The 17,240-nt window shown below is 38.5% G+C and overlaps 2 protein-coding genes across 2 annotated transcripts; one reads left to right on the top strand and one right to left on the bottom strand.

Moving 5' to 3' along the window:
• The first annotated feature begins 4,039 nt into the window (after nt 1-4,039).
• Nucleotides 4,040-6,104, top strand: LOC113672584 (melanocyte-stimulating hormone receptor). The gene is made up of 2 exons (XM_027188886.2): nt 4,040-4,200; nt 4,286-6,104. The coding sequence occupies exon 2, from the start codon at nt 4,473-4,475 to the stop codon at nt 5,388-5,390; it is 918 nt and encodes a 305-aa protein (XP_027044687.2). The 5' UTR covers nt 4,040-4,200; nt 4,286-4,472; the 3' UTR covers nt 5,391-6,104.
• Nucleotides 6,105-7,012: 908 nt separating this feature from the next.
• On the bottom strand, nt 7,013-16,927 carry LOC113672692 (plastin-2). The gene is made up of 13 exons (XM_027189020.2): nt 16,220-16,927; nt 15,758-15,913; nt 13,822-14,087; nt 12,574-12,790; nt 11,815-12,000; nt 11,592-11,666; nt 11,405-11,485; nt 10,863-11,001; nt 10,338-10,426; nt 9,658-9,850; nt 8,677-8,786; nt 8,035-8,178; nt 7,013-7,851 (listed from the first exon to the last, which is right to left on the bottom strand). The coding sequence occupies exons 1-13, from the start codon at nt 16,277-16,279 to the stop codon at nt 7,699-7,701; spliced, it is 1,869 nt and encodes a 622-aa protein (XP_027044821.2). The 5' UTR covers nt 16,280-16,927; the 3' UTR covers nt 7,013-7,698.
• Nucleotides 16,928-17,240: the final 313 nt, after the last annotated feature.

The raw sequence follows: 17,240 nt of genomic DNA on the forward strand, positions 1-17,240 counted from the left end.
GTGGTGCGAGATCAACCTCTCTTGGCCCCTTGCCAAAGGCCAGGTATTTCCTAATTTTCAAATCTTGCTTGCAATGAGACGAAAGTCTGCCACCTAAGTTGGTTCAAGTGGCGAGAATTCTCCTTTTGACATAGAAGGATACAAAATTTGTTTGTTCGTCAGACGCCCCAGTAAGTCAACATCCGTTTACGGGCAGATTATGTCTGCGAACAAATATCCGCATATTTTCAAAACAAACAGAGACTATTATTTTTGCAAAACAAAACAGAGAACAGGGTTCAGTTTAAAATGAAAAATTCTTAGAGACAAATCTAACCTCAATTTGGAAACATTATTACCTTTATTATCCGTTCTCCTATAAATCAATAAAATTCAATACTGATTACTTAAATCTTCCAAGTATTTGACACCTACATTGAATCGTAAGCCGTCAAAATCGCATGATTAAAACCTGCGAATATAAAATACAGCCTCCAAAGGATGCTCTACTTTGTCGCCTGATATTTTTCTGCGGCAAACTTTCGGCGATCCCAGGGAAGGGGAGGCAGTTTATGATGGAATGATAGATCGAGGGAGGGGGGGCGGCGAGGGGTACGGTGGGAGTCTTTCATTCTTGCGAAAGGACCAGTCTTTAAGCCGTGGCTTTATTTGCGGTTTTTTGTTGTTGTTGTGTTTTTTTTTTCATGTCAGGGAGGGGCATTATGCCCTGCTCAGGGCCTTCAGTTATGAAAACGAGGTGCTGTAGTAAATACTGCGACAGTAGATGAGGAATGAAAAAATCGAGGGAGATTTTGGGTCCAGTTGCGTAATGAAATTTTCGCTACCCGGACCTGACCCCAATCGCACTGTTTATTATTTGCCAACGTTTTACGAACTGAACGCCTAAAACAGGGTTCACTGCCCCTCCCTGACATGCCACCATAAGCACCATTATTTATCACGAGAATGTTCTTTTATATTTATTGAAAAAAAAAATCATTGCCCCGTCCCATTCCGTCATTCCATTATAATCTACTTACCTTTTCCTAATCTGATAAAAAAAAAAAAAAAAAAAACACCAACGACGACAGTCAACGAACAGATTTTTTTTTTTCATTATTTATCTAAATTAGCGCAAAAAGGAAAACTTTGTCAAGGAGAGCTGGGATCGCGATCGAAGTTTGCCAGTCGCATAGCTTATAAGAAGCTTGATTTTCTTGAGTGTTGGATTACCTCTACTTGAACGGAAAATAAATCCCAGGCTGGGCTGCGGAGGTCTGGGTACCAGTCTATTTGACGAGCTTACTGCCACGACTGTTTTAACTCGTGTAAACGAGTTTTTATGGGGACATCCACTAATAAGATGTAGACACTGAGGTAATAAGTCGTCGCGAACACACCCTAACACGAAACCAAATTGGAGAAGTAACTGCGCATAAAACGATAGGGAGACTTTGTTATAGTTCATATTAGGCATTATTGCTTTAAATATCACCTTCCAAGTGAACAAAAATTTTCGAGTTTAGGCATGAACTTAAAACTGTGAATCGCATTGATTGTTTATTATCTGACACAACACATGATTAAATTCAATTATCTTATGCAAACATTGGCGGCTGGATCGATCAGAAGCGGACGAAAATAATCCTGTGCTTTTCTAATGAGTGGAAACTTGTAGAATTCATTACCACATATCTTTCATTTCAATCAAAATGCGTTCTGAGGTATTTTCGTGCCGAGGCCGGCAGAAAGCTTAAAGGTTTTTTTATCAGATGCAAGCGGGAGAAAACCCTGTAAACAAAGATCATTACCTTACAATGCAGATATTTATGGAACAGCTGTGAGCCGAAACGTGACATAGGAATGGAAAACTGGAAAGGAATTCGATGGGTACTATAATTGTGGATCTCTCCGATCTGAGTAACTTTGCACTGCTGCAATACCAATAATTACAAGTTCACAACCATGTTTCATCTCTAGATTAGGTACTTTCTGTACGAGTTGGCCATAGGTATTCTTTGATTGGAAGATATGATGGCGTCTGTTTAACGACATTTAACTGTTGGGTTTAGCGGTTAGAAAATTAAGTGAGCTTTTATTTATTTGTAGCCTTTGTTTGCAGTTTGTTGGAAAGTTACCGACAAAAAACCACAAGTACAGGTAGCTTATGCAGGAATTAGTCCACTTCCATTTCCACTCCACCCCGTCCCCCACCCCCCTCTCTACTCTGTGTTTTTTTTCCTCTCAGCCAATCAAGAGAACAGAGAAAGCGCAAACTATTGTCAGGTAGCATCATTTCAAAAACGCCTGTCAAATATCTGTTTTTACATAAAGCTGGATATTGCTGCATATTGATCAGCCCCACTCCCAATCCGAAAAAAGTCCGACGACTTCTGAGCGTCATCAAGACTATTTTACTGATACCGAATATTAACGAAGATACTTGATGATGTTCTTGTGCTTTGTAAGCACTAGATAAGTAGTCCAGAACTGTGAATCATGAGTGAAAAATCGTCTTTTTGATCCACAGTTATGTGCTATACGCCTAACACTTCCGGGTTCGCAGGCACCCCCTTGCTGTAGAGTCCCTGCAAATGATTATGCTTGACCTGTTCCAAACTCCCAGTCGGCGGCAACGAGAGCAAATTGCACGTAAATGACACTCGTGAGCTGTCAGAGCAAACCTCAGGGGAGTGATACTCTTAACACTACCACCATTACTCAACACAGCGGTCAAACGTAAGGCATGCGCAAATGGCTTTTAAATTTTGGCCTCCTGCTCAGATTTCCCGCGCAAAATTTTAAAGTAGACAGTGGCCGCAGTGGATTTTCTGATACGTGCACGCGATGCATCATGCTTCACTACGATCCTTAAGAATAGAAGTAACGGTAAATTTCTTACTTGAGCTATCGAGCCAGTTAGCCACTATTTTCATGCTTTCATAGGGTTACAAAAACATAAAAAATCGCGAAGTTAACGTGAACTTAAACACATTCATCGTCATCTCATTTCAAGTTTAAGTTCACGTCATTGAAGTTTTACATTCATCTTCTGAAAGTAGGGGGGCGAACTCAGATCAGTCATTATTAATCTCCTGAAAGGGGGGCGGGGGAAGCAGGAATTTGGAGAAGTCACATAGTTTTCTGGGAGAATGAATGGGGCATCAGTCGTCGCCAACTGAGTATAGAGTAGGTTTTACAGAAAATTGACTGCCAATTATTTTCAAATGAAGGGTGATCACAGAGAATTTTACAGAGTCTTATAGGGGTAGGGTAAGTTTTGTCGTGACACAATCAAAAATCCTTGGACTTCCTCAGGCGTTCTATAATGACCAATCCATAGATTAGGATCGTACCCTTCTACCTCGTTACTAAGTATATAACACGTGAAAGGCCTTTCTTGCAGTTTTTGTTCGTAACAGAAAAAGATTTGACATTTATCGACCCATAGGAAATTTTCGTGTTCTTTTTTCCGGAACCATAGCTGTCATAGAATTGGAAAGTATTGAGTTTGCAAAATGACTTCCCACAAACAAAAAGGCCCTTGACATCACGGGTATATCAGAGCTATGAAATAGCTTTCATGAATATAAGATTTCGTTGTTCAACACAATGAATGTTTCGTAAACGCAAATGTAGGATTATTCAGAGAGGGGTTTCAAACGAATCCTAGGATTATAAAATATAGCTTTTCTATTCCAAAAATTAAACACAGACAGAGGTTATCTAATGAATAATGTACAGAAAAGCCTTTTGTGGACAAAGAAAAGAATTAGACATTGAACTATTCTACTGTTTGTAATTGGCGCTTGGAAAAAATAGCTTTTTTTTTACGATACTTTCGCCGCTTACAACTCTACATGGAAGCAGGTGGTTTTCCGGATGATTGCTTTAACATACGTGGGCCTAATACTTTTTTCGATCTTCTAACAAATAAACGGGATTATCTTTCGAATGCACTGCCTCTAAGTCAAATGATACTGATGTTAATTCTCAGGGAATCAGTCCCGGCTTTGATCGTATTAGAAATGATTCTGCAACTGTTACTTCGCGTTAATAAATTTACCCCAGGACGAAGTTAGAAACCCCGAAAAAGCCGAAAACAGCTTCATGAAAGGTGCAATGTTGATCGACAAACAACAATCACTGCCGAGTGTCAGTTCAAGTAATCTGTCGAGATTAATATTCAACGGAAGGCATATAGATTTTAGGAAGCCGGAGGTGAGTAAATTGAATTTTTGATTCTTGGTAACCTTTTTTTTCATGATTTGGTTTTATCCATTGGTTGTCACATTAATTTCGACAGTTGGACACCCAAAGTGCATCTCCTAAATTGTTCAAGCGGCCTTGCACCTGCTCGAACCGTGGTGACAATCACGAAAAGGCCTCTATTAGATTCCACTGGCCTTATTTGTTTTCCTGAATATATATTTTCAACTGAATTTAATAATAACAAGACTGATCATTTTCTCAGTACACTTGCGAGAGCAACGATGAATAACACCTCTGTTACTTTAACGACATGTTTTTTCCTCGACACTACTTCTGAGCCCTCGGAGCATTTCGATTCCTTAAGTCTTGCCTGCCTTGTTCTCCATTCTGTTTCATTTCTGCCCGCGGCGCTTGGTAATGGCATTGTGGCGCTGACAACATTAAAAACACCTTCGCTTCACAAGCCCTCTTTTGTGCTGCTGAGTTGCGCAGCCATGGCAGATTCACTCACTGGATTTCTCGCTCAACCGGTAGCAATGGCGTCGTTCGCTGCTAAATTGCGAAGAAAATTAATAACTGCTTGTCAGTTGGACGTCGTGAAGGAAATCATGGGTTGGTTGTTTAGCGGAGTATCCGTTAGCATTTTAGCTTTGCTGAGCGTTGAACGCTATCTCGTGCTTCACTTAGGAACGCGCTACCGTTCAGTTGTCACAGTGAAACGTGTTCTCCTGGCTGTCACTGTTTTCTGGTTGTCGCTGGTAATATTGGAAATTCTTCGCTTCCTTGTTTTGAATAACAAGACATTTACAGCCATCCATGTTCCATTCATGTTTCTAAGCCTCATGACTCTCACAGCGACTTACTTTCAAATCCATCATTATATAAAGAGACAGAGTCTAAAACTGACTCCGGCAAATAATCGACACGTACACAGCTTTGACATTGCCAAGTACAAGAAAATCACTGTGGCTGTTCTGTACATTGTTTGTTTTTACTGGTTGTTTTTTGCACCATTCGTGTGCGTTCTTGTGGCTTATCTCATTCTTGGTTTCTCAGAAACCGTTGAAGGAGCTTATTACATCACCACAACTGTTATTCTGGCGAATGCGGCCGTAAACCCATTTTTGTATTGCTGGAAGCTACGAGCTCTTCGGAAAGCAGTGTTGATAAATTTGAAGTTGATACTTCACCTGGACTAGAGTGGAAAAAAGAAAAACGGAATTGTCTTCTTCATCTTCATTGGAATTAACAGGATCTTTTTAAATTTCGTCTGCAGTTTAAGTCCAAAACTTTAATTACTTTTCATTACGCTGTCAAAGTCAATTGTATTAATGTAGGTGTCAGCTTGAGCGTGCTTTACATTCTGCGCATATTTAAGCCTGCACTTACACTAGATTGTTTTCCTATAAGTACGGTTACAAATATAATCGCATTCCCTCGATGGGAAATTTCAATGGGGTCATGTGTTGAAGGTACCGTGGGAAACCGACCAAAGTTAAATAAACTACGCTCTGTAATTGGTCAAGGAAAACCCTCTCTCTCAACCAATCAGATACAAACAGAACTAACCACTACCTAGTTGTCTGCGTTTTCCCGCGTTTTGGGTTGCCCAAGTGTGATCACTTTGAGTTCTCATTGCTTTCTTGAATTGTTAAACGGAGTCCTGCTTGGCTGTGGCAATTTGGGTTAGGGTTACGACGCTTTTTCGAGAGGCTCTCTAAACAACGATGCTTTTCGATCAATAAAGAGGACATTTTGTGACTTTGTTGGAAACTGCACGATACGTTAATTGTTCTTAACTTGATTGACATTTATAAGTGATTTCGTTTATCTATACATAACGGAGTTAACCGAAGCGTTGTAGTTAAAATCACTAAATCGTTAAAGTGAATAAACCGTGACTTAATAATGAAGCGTGGTACAGCTTTTTCATGTTTTCGACAACTTGCCGCATCCCATTTTACCGCATGGTACGAATTTTTGTTTTATTTTGAGGTTTAGATACGGACCTAAACTTCACTTACTCACCTACTCTATTCTGATTTGCTCGTGACGTTTGGTTATTAGTCTACAATCCAGACACAACTGTGAGTAATATACCAATGTACTGCCGAGAAGTTTATGCCTGGCTGGAAAATCATTGGTATAGTTGTCGAAGAAGCGTGTTTGGGAGCTAATACAATTCCAAAAGCTAATAAAATGATGCAATTCTTTTGACCATATTTGTACGCCGCATTTAATATAGCTGATTCACAGAGCTGACTGGAAATTGCATCCAAATGGGGAAAACTGATTCTAGCGAAGATTTCCAATCAAAGTGCATTATGAAACCTCTACATGTCAATTCAATATTTAACTGAGAGTGGTTCGTATTAGAATTTACTGAAGTTAATTCTCACTACCGTGAAATATTCGAGTGAATTATTGCCGAAAATGCATCAGAAACTGTCTGTTGCCAAATCAGAAGTGCACCTCGGATGGGTGCGGTCTCTCTTGCCTCACCTTCATAGGCAATCTTGTTGCGAAAAATAAACACGCCCCAAATAAGATGGACGATGAGGTAGACTTCGCGTGTAAAAATAGAAAAAAGCTTCCTGTCTACTGAACAATGGTTTGAGTTAAAGGATGATCACACAGGAATGCATTGCAAAAAAGAACTCGGAGTGCCGCCAATAGAGGTCGAATCTAAGACCTTTCGATGAGTAGTTAGGATGCTCTACCTCTGAGACAAAAGGAGACTCGTGGCAGCCTGGGGCTGTTTAACTGGGTTCATAGTGACAAACTTCCTGCACGTGATGCTTCTGCGCTATAGATATGGCAATTTTTGGTTTAAATCATTTTATTAGGCTATCAAAGGACGAGAACCACACGCTATACAATACAAAAATTGATTTACAAAGTTTAGAAATTCAAAGAGAAGACTCGTGCAAAAAATATTTTGGGGATGAAACATTTTCAAATTACCTATTAGATAGAAAATGTCTTAATTATGTAAAGTTAACAATATTGTTCAGTTTATCATACGCCTCCACGCATCTCACCAATATTATATAAAAAGCGACCACTGATCTAGGAATTTCATCTCACCGAGCCCCCAAAATTCTTGGTGCGAAAGTAAAGAAAACTTTACTCTCGAACACAACTTAAACACTTGTTTGAACAACTTGATTCCATTGAATGAACCCAAGGGGCGGAAAAAGATCTCCCCGAGCGGACAAAATTATCAATACTTAGACTGCTTTCTATTAAAAAAGTTTCTTGCAAACTAAATAACCGTGTCTAAATTAAATAATTTTGCGCATTTATATGCCTACAATTTTTTTTATTATCTCGAAAGTTTAGTGGGCGCGTGGTCACCGTAATCCCTTGTGTTAAACTCAATGTTTTACAACGCAACAGTATTTACCTTACACTCACATATCTTTTTTGTAAATTAAAAAAGAAATTATTGAATTTCAATTGCGCTAGGAAACAAGAATAATTAGGACTTTGGGTTTGTTTTTAAGTCTATTTCAACGCCAACGAGGTAGCCATGAGACAAGCAAAAACTGTCAGCACCATTTTGGGTTTCACTTCAACCAGATCGTCGGGAAGGGCGTAGGTCGTGGCACCAATCTTTCGGGCGACGCTCAAAGCGTATTTGGCATTCTCCTGTTTCTCCTGAGACACATGACAGAAAGGGAAAACATTTAAATTTCACCATCTTGTAGAATATTCACCGGAAAAGGTGGCACTGAATCACAATACCATTACTCCCACAAGGACCCAACTACCCATTAACTCGTGTTTAGCTTAAACAATTTCTCACGGAGCATGTTTTGAATGTTTCAAGTAATTACCCACCTCGACAGTTCCTCCTGAAGATACCATGTCATATTCCACCATTCCAGGTTTGATGGCGTCAACAAGATCCAGAACTGGCAGGCTGGTGCTGATGTTGGGATCCTGGAAGCTTGCGATGCTGCTTGTTTTGTTTGCTTCTTTTAACTAAACATAATTCACAGATCACAAGTAAATACCTCTTCAGTTCTAAGCAAGTTCGAGGTCCGTAGGATAAAGTACGGCCAGCCTATCCCTTTTTCCCTTCATATTATGACCCGAGCTAACTTGCGACCAGGCCCTCATCACCAGGCCCTCACCATTGGTGTTTAGGCATGAGCGTTTCTTTGCCCGCGGGAAAGTATGAGCCCTCGAGCAACGTGAGCCAGCAAGAGATTTGCAAGAGATTTGCAAGAGATTTAGCACTGAGTACCAGGCCCTCGGGAAACCTCTTACAGACTTGTCTCAAATCTTCCGAGGGCGGAAAAAGGTGCGTCCTGCAGCGCTAACATGAAGACCCGAGCGCGAATAGTACGAAGACACGAATTATCATTATCATTATCTTTAATTTGTGATGGAATTTCTTTTCGTATGGAATAGCTTCAAATGATTGACGCACTTCTAAAGCACAACACACGGTCGAAGTGTTCCGTCTTTTTCACTTACTTTTTCGTTCACCCATTCAACAATGTCTTTATCCTCAATCTTTTTCCCGTCTTCTGTCAACTTTGAGAGCAAGGCAAGGGTGTACGCTCTCATCTGCTGCCACACAACGGCTATCAAAACAAGGCTTATCGTCAATTAATGCAAAACAAGACGAGTAACAGGACTAGGAAATTGACCAAGAATGGGTGGGTGAGTTGTGATTTCTTTGGCATCTACGAGGGGGAGTGGGTGGGTGGGGATGGTTTATTGGCCTGATCGGACTTCCCGTGTAAAGTGAAGTAACAAGGTAATGTGATTTTTTTCTTCTATTTAAATGCAAAACACTTTTCTTCTTAATTAAGCAAATGGTCTGAATCCTGGGGTATCATTCGGTCGTGCTGTTTGATGGTCCGGGTGGGAGAAGTCCCGAAATTTACTGATGTCTGTGGCAATAACTGATGTTACGACAACTATATCGGAAGTCATCATCAGAGACAAGTGAACAGTTGTTTGTCCTTCTGTTTCTTCTGCTAAAGTTGTCGTGATCATGGCGGGAAGCGAGAGAAGTTCTTCTCGAGAATACTCTCATCGTGATCAGGATATACGATCATTTTTTCTTGGGGAACAACAACAATGGCCCTTGACATACCATCAAACATTGAAGAACTTTTTATAACAGAAACAAGAGTGAATAAAATTGGTTGGCAAAGAGGACTTGGTTCACAACGGGGAAAGTAATGTAATGTTTGAAAAGAAAAAAATCACCAGGCAGTGTGGGCAATGCAGGAGGAAAAATTAAACAAGTTGGTTTTTTTAAAGTCCGCCTGTCCAAAAACTGGGCTAAAATGCGAACTTTTTATCAGGAGGACTTATCTGGGAGATTTTTGCAACAGCTTAAGATAAAATCTATTTCAGCTCGCTTCCTATTTTAAGTGTAACACTGCTAGCCTACGTATGGCTTCAAAAAAGAATGGTTATTTCTTGACTTAAATTTAGTCTTACCAAGAGTTAGGGTCTCGTTGCAGTCATGAATATCTTGACCCCCAATCCCAACCAGTGAAAACTTAAATGTCTTTCCAACTTCAACAGCATAGTTACAGTTTTCTAATTGCTTCATTTTACCACCCATCTGTTTGAATGGAGGACGGTTGACTTTGTCCCAATCGACACTGCCTGGCTTCACGATATCATACAGCTGGAAAAAGTGACAAAATGTAAACTGACTGCAGATCCACGCATAACACAGGGCAGTTTTCAGTTAATTGTCAAAAGTAATCTTGGATTGCTTTGGTATTTTTTACTTTGCTCTGTGATTGGTCCACACAACTTGTACCACCATCTCAACCAATCAGATGCCATACTGACTCAATCACAACTTGGTCACCTGCATTTTCCTGCACTCAAGGCGGTTGGTTTGTTTTTACTCTGAGTTTGAATTGGTTCTCAAGGTTATTTTTCTTTCTCTGAATAGCTGTTGGTATTACTTTGGTTTTGCTTTTGACAACCCATAATCAAAAAGCACTATTATCCTAATTGCTCTTGTGCAGGTCATTAAGCGTAATGTTATCTTTTCAAAAGCAATGCTTGTGTAAAAAGCAAGTAGGATCACAAGTGCACCAGAATGGCAGCCAATGACAAAATGTTTCACTAAATTTAAGAGAAATACAAACTTCAAAACTAACCTGTAACAAAACTAATCCATTGCAAAGATCCCTGTAAAGATTGTTCACATAGGGATTTACACCAATGCTGTTCATCCAGTTACGGAAGGCTGTAAATAGATCATCACATTTAACCTCTTAACTCCCAAGATCTAATTGTTAATTCTCCTCTCAAGCTGCAACACATTCCCATGCTCATTAGCTGAGAGAACTTAGTGCTACATCAATATAATAACTGATACCTGATAAGTTTGAGTATTCTCTTTACCTGTGTGCTGGATAGTGCGTGTATATTGTAAGGAGAAGTGACATGTTAATCACTTCTAGAAGTTAAAGGGTTAATTAATAAGTTCATTTTTACATCAAATCACAGTTATAATTAATTTCAAATGATTAAATAAATTTCATTATCCCACAGTGTACACTGAAGATACAGGTGTATATGTGTATGTACACCTGTACATTGTACATCTATCAGCAGAAGGACACAAAAGCTCTCAAAAATGCCATAACACACTACAGACACTTAAAATAAATTTCACATACTTCTTTCTTCTCTTGTTTCCTCACGTAGTTCTTCAAGTTCCTCAGTCTCCTCAGCATCCATTGGAGGCAGGGCAGGGTAACGGTTGAACAAGTTTGCAACAAAGGCCATGTTCAACTTGGAGTTACCTGCTACAACATCCTAAGGGAATGACATGTTGATATGGGTCAGTATCTTAGACAGGGATTGCCATCTGACCCCAAAGCCACCCCTCCAAAGATTCAAATTTAGCTTTAAATTAAGCACTTTAAATTTAGGCTTTCAGTACACCTGCACACACATCTCCAACCCAATGCAGATGGTGACCAACATGTAAATGTACCTACAGTATCCAAGGGTCATTACCAGCTTTCAGATCACACCTTTACATCAGTATCAGTTTGAAATGAAATCAATAACTGAATAAATGACCTTGAATAATTTTCCTTAAAGAACTCAGAGCTGTCAATAAGGGCCAACACCTAGCCAAACCTGTGCCTGGTCTGCCATCTTTCCCCATTTGAATTAAAGTAAATTAAACTTTCAACATAATCAAACATCTTACCTTTGCTCGCACAAACTTTCGGCAGCCGATTCGATCCGCCATTTGCAGCGTTTTTTCAGCTCTCTTGGTATGATCTTTTTCCTACAATTAAGTCAGAAAAAAGCTTAATAAAAATTAAAGCTTCACTAACACTCTTTTATTGACAAGTAAACTCATTCTACATTTTATTTATCAGTAAATAACTTACACTCATTGGTCTATTGTCAACAAAAACCTCGGGAGGAGTGATCTGTCTCAGTAAGACTGAGTAACATTCAGAGTCCTACAAAGCAAAGAAAGGAAGTTACAGAAGTAAGAGAAAGTCAAACACTCATTTATCTTCCAAATTGTGTTGAAAACATCGAAAATGGCTCTCATGTAAAGGTCAACACTTGCAATAAATGAGATCAATAAATTTCATATGGCATTACCTTGATGTCCTCACTAAAGTTTTTCACTCGTCTATGGTGGCCTGCTTTTTCCAAATGGTAGTTAAACCATCTTAACAAGATTTCTTCAGGCGAGAGAGCCATCAAGTCTTTCAGTGTCTCTCCCTCCCTCAGCAGACGGGCCAAGCCAGGTACATTTGTCAGTGTGATGTTTGCAAACAAGCCAATCTAATTTTTCAAATCAATAAAGTCATTGTTATTGATAGATTCAAGAAGAAGGGACTTGCAACTTGGGCTGTAAACTGAACTAATTGTATCAATATCAGAACAGATTCTCCTGTTAATAACCTTGCAGAGCACAATGAATTACCCCAAGCTTCAAGCTCAACTTTTTCAAAGCTGACATTTGGTGACCTTAAGTCATTTTATGAGTCAAAGTCCCCTTCATCCACGAATGTTACTTCTTGATACATGTTACAAAAAAGCATGTAAATTGTACAACAAAACTAGCCCAGGTGATAGTTTTAACCCTTTAACTTCAAGGTAATAAGAATACTCAAACTTATCAGGTAGAGGTTGTGATCTTACACTAAATTCTCATGAATAATTTAATTTTACAGATGTGTAGCGGCTTAAGGGGAGAATTAACAATTGTATCTTGGGATTAAAGAGTTAAGAGATCAGCTCAAGAACATTATTACATTCCAGTAACAGGTGCTTAATAATGAAAAACAAGAATGCTTAGCTTTGCACAATAGAAATATAAATTACAGACACTACACAGCAAACCCACACACTTACTCTAATGATCTGCCACAGCAAACCCAGTACAAGATGAGGCTTTCCTTTCTCAAGATCTTCTGCTCCAATGTTAACAATGTTGCAACCAATGGATCGCGCAGAATTCAGAGCCAATGTCATATTTTCATGAATCTTAAAAATGGTCAATTTTCCTCCCTTTGGTTTGTTAATGGCACGTTCATCAACTGTGTCAGGTACAGACAAATTGATCATTTTACTGAAAATAAAAAAAGCTTCCATTGGAACAATGTTCAACCGAGTGTTTAGAATACTCAACCAATTGACCCCAAAGAGTGACTGGAGTCTAATTCCTACTTACAATATCACCCCTAATCACACTAACACCTTCGAGGTCATCAGTGTGAGGGAACTGATAACCAACCAATAAAGCCGTGGATCATTTAAAAAATTATCCTTGTCAGAACCTCAGAAAGTATATGGTGAACAGTATGAAGAAGATGTATATTGATTTTAGGATTAAAGACTGCATTGGTTTCATTTTTCTTCAAGGTGTTATTAGTATAGAAAGTACCACCTTCTCCATGCATTTTATTTAAACCCTCATATAAAAAAATTTTCAACATGTTATGTTTTCTTCATTTTCTTTAAAACTCATTTTGGTACTAAATTGATATTTAGCTGGATTGTTGCTTACAATAATTACTCAGTAGCCCTAATAGAGATGGCTTGCTTTCATCATTTCTAAGATTACTGCTCACTGTTTTACGCAAGAAAGAAACTAAGAGCTCCAACCAACAAATCAGCCTTTTAATGACAAAGTTCTTCCAATTCAAATCAACCAAAATTTCATCAAAAGATTATCACTTTAACCCTTTAACTCCCAAGATTTCATGAGTAATTCTCCTTACTGTCTGCCATACAATTTATGTGATGATAGTTTGGAGAATATGGAATTGGATTGACCAATAATCCCCTAATTGATAGTTTTCTTTATTCTCATTACTTTTCTGCTTGATATCATACTGATAATGTAAGGAGAAATTCTGTCTTGGTCACAAGTGGGACATAAAGGGTTAATAAATGATTGGTTCATTGTATTGATACCTTGTTCTTTAGTGGATCATACACTGGAGAGATTGAAAAAAAACCTGAATGACATAACTAGTCTCATTTCAGTAGTCATACCAGTTTGTAACACAACATTTTCCTCCCCTTATCAAGGAGAGCATCTTACAAGGTGAAGCAGCATGTCACAGGAGAGTTAATGTACTTAACAACATTACTCACCAAAGAATGATTCCATCATTGATCTTAACAAACAAGTCTTGGGTTGCAGGATCCATTGGCAAGTAAGCCTTTGCCTCTGCATCATCTTGCAGGGCAGTGTTGATCCAGTCGACAAATGCTACCTTTTCAGCTTCTGCTAATGTATGCTTGGTGCCTTCAGCAGAACTTTCAGATGTCCCTCCTGAAATCTCTACTTTCTCTGTTTTCTTTATAAGTTTCTTGAATTCTGTGCCTGCTGAAAATTTCTTGCTGTTTTTCTTGTAAATCTGGGTGAAAAAATAGGTGGAATTTTTACACCCTCGCAGTACTATTACAGGTAAAAATTTCAAAGCAGAGGCCATGAAAATTTTTGGTTAACTCTTTACACCATAACATCAGCATGCACATTCTCCATACTATTCTCTATACATTTCCTAAGGTTCTGATAAGGAGAATTTGTCAAACAATCAAGGGCTTCTTTTCTAGTGATCATTTCATTGATACTCATGACCTAAATGTTTGATTCAGGGCAATATTCTAAGGAGAAATTAGATGCTAATCACTCTTGGGGGTGGGGGGGGGGTTTAAAGGGTGAAGTGGTTATTATTAACCCTTTAACTCCCATGAGTGACCAAGAAAGAATTTCTCCTTACTATATCTATACAATATCATTCAGACAAGTGATGAGAATAAAGTAAACTGTCAATTATGAGATTACTAATTGATCCAATATCAAATTCTCCAAACTAACATAATGATAATCATTTGGCAGACGGTAAAGAGAATTACTAATGTGATCTTGAGAATTAAACAGTTAAGTTAGTTACCCTACAATTCCCAAAAGTTGATCAGTAATCCTCCATTCTAACTGGGCACTCTTCAGTTGATTGTTTCAAACCCCGATAATAAAAACTATTACATCAGCCAATAGAAACAAGACATACCAATCTGGTTCAATATTTGATTTCTTTGGACATTCAATTGAAAATTCCTGTCTCAAAAGCCTTGCAAAGAATGGACTTCAGGTAACTGACAAATCTGTGATCTACTCAATCATTAACAGTTATCCACCAAATGCAAAGGTAAATTTCCATGACTTTCACCAACACCAAAGTGAATAACTGTTTTGGTAAATATATGAACCACACAGAAACTGAAAAAATCAATTTTCTTCTGTCCGTATATATCACAAAATGGTCAGAAATTGAAGTTTTGAGGTACAATTTTGACTCTTCTCTGCTAATCACCTCCAACATAGCCAATCAGCATGCACAAAAAGCACCATTCACCTGTGTGCTTTATACTACTTGAGAATATTTGGCAGAAAATTGGAGTTGACTCTCAACCCTTTTTTTTTTTTAAATTATGTTTATTGTCACTACAATTGACTTATATCCTGACTAGTGATGTAAGGAGAAGACGGATCTGAAACTTCACTTGAAGAGAACAGAGGTCACACCTGGACTCCCATGACAGGTGTAAAGACAAAACTTCTCCAGAAAATCAATGTAAAGAATTTTGAATTCAGAATGAATATGGGCTTTCCACGAACGAAAAAAAAACCAAAGCAAATTAACATCATTGTTAGCTTTTGACATGGATCTGGCGATTAATTGCATTTCTGAGGGTTGACCATTAAGGAAACAGAATTTGAAGTCTGCCAGTCATGTGCGATGAAGCAAAACCCACAACAATTTCGTTTTCACCGATAGTAATTCATGCCTTCGAATGAAGATTACTGAATACAACCGTAATCTTCTCTAAAATGCAGTTAATTATCTATAACTTGTAAATTTACATGCGAAATATGTTGCAGAAGTAATTACTCCCAACCCATTAGAACGTTGATTACAAGTGTAACACTTCGGAAGGTAAAACAAACTTTGGTATTTCATGGCGACCAAATGCACATACTCGAGCTTCCACTTCCGATATTCGACAGAAAATTGTCGCTTACCTCCAAGAATTCTGTAAATTCGACAGTCCCGTTTTCGTTTATATCCACTTCTTTAATGATGTCTCGTATCTTGTAGCCGGGTATACTTTCGCCAAGAGCTTTCATCACTTCTCCAATTTCAGAAGTCGTGATATGGCCATTTTTATCTAAATCGAACTTTGATGAAGAAGACAGAAGTCGAAGTTAATATTGCTGTCACCGACACTAATCTCAAGCAAAGCTTCGAAAGTTACACACAATATTATAGTAGAAGAAGTTTGCGGAACCAAAAATCGGCATTTACAGATCCCATTCTCGTGCAATTTTCTTCCATAAAGTATAAAGCGCGATTTGTTTAATAAAAAATTCGATTTTCAGGCAAATTATGAAGTTATGTCCAAGGGTTAACCAGCCATTAGTAAAAAATTACGGAGAACCAAGAACACGACTTGGACGTCGTATTAATGAGAGAATAAAGCTCACCTGGTCGAAAGACTCGCGAATCTCAGCAAGTTCTTCTGGAGAAAGATGAGGTTCTGTCATTGTGAAGTGGAGCACAGTTCAAGAATTTTAATTTGAAAAATGTAGAACAAGGAACAATTACGACTCTCAATCGGAAGAGGACGAAACTGATAGAGAGTGGGCCGTGCCGTGTTTTAGAGCACAGCACTCTTCCCTTTTGATAAGAAACACTGCTATTGGATGAAAATCAACATGATACTTAACCCCAACCAAATTTGGGCAACGAATTGTATCCCTGGAGGTGTTTTCCCGATTGTTTAAGCGTTTCCCGTTCCGTTGAATATTGCGCTTTACTAGAGAGGGGCATTAAATATTAACTTCGTACAAATTGCCTAAATTTGGACATGCCAAGAGTGTTCCTCTTCAACCATTGCACTATACAGATGCTCCTATTTTTGGGCGATTTAAATGCAGGAACCCTTATCGTGTCGGAACATAAACATTCCTCTGTAGCCACGTGTGACATCTTTCGCTTTTGCCTAGACATGTTTCCGAAAAAAAAAGAGCTTTTTCAGGTTCGCTCCCATATGAACTTGAAAAATGAAATATGTTTAACACTTCATATTGTCAACGCGAGTTTTGTCTTAGAGCACACAAATTGGAATAGAGATCTTATATTTTACGGAGGTCAACTGTCTTGTTTGTAGTGCCAACAGACAGCGCAACAGTAAAGTTCGCAAGCGATCTACTCGCCGGAAGACAGATAATTTCCATAAGTATTGTTTATGTTCGAGTATTCTTGTCTTTATAAACCGAAAAAATGCGCGCTATTGTTATCTGATAACAGCAGTGAAAAGAAAATAAACATGGATCCAAGTTGCCTAAGTGACATTTGTTAAATCAACTCTCTTTAAAATTATGTAGATTTTATGCAACGAGATCATAATAAACCAGCTGGCTTAATTAGCCTCCTTTAAAAGTCCGAGTTCTAAAGCGAAAGCTTTTTTTTCTTGTTTTATAAAAGATAAATTGAGGAAGACCT

Source organism: Pocillopora damicornis, chromosome 3 (assembly GCF_964200805.1).
Source record: "Pocillopora damicornis chromosome 3, jaPocDami1.2, whole genome shotgun sequence".
Classification (NCBI taxonomy): Eukaryota; Metazoa; Cnidaria; class Anthozoa; order Scleractinia; family Pocilloporidae; genus Pocillopora; species Pocillopora damicornis.

What these genes read in the sequence shown, in the direction of transcription:
- LOC113672584 (XM_027188886.2), top strand. Translation starts at nt 4,473, where the DNA reads ATGAATAACACCTCTGTTACTTTAACGACATGTTTTTTCCTCGACACT.
- LOC113672692 (XM_027189020.2), bottom strand. Translation starts at nt 16,279, where the DNA reads ATGACAGAACCTCATCTTTCTCCAGAAGAACTTGCTGAGATTCGCGAG. An exon ending in TGCTGTGGCAGATCATTAGA is followed by an intron (nt 12,001 to 12,573) that starts GTAAGTGTGTGG and finishes TTGAAAAATTAG; the next exon opens with ATTGGCTTGTTTGCAAACAT. An exon ending in ATGGATTAGTTTTGTTACAG is followed by an intron (nt 9,851 to 10,337) that starts GTTAGTTTTGAA and finishes CACTTTTTCCAG; the next exon opens with CTGTATGATATCGTGAAGCC.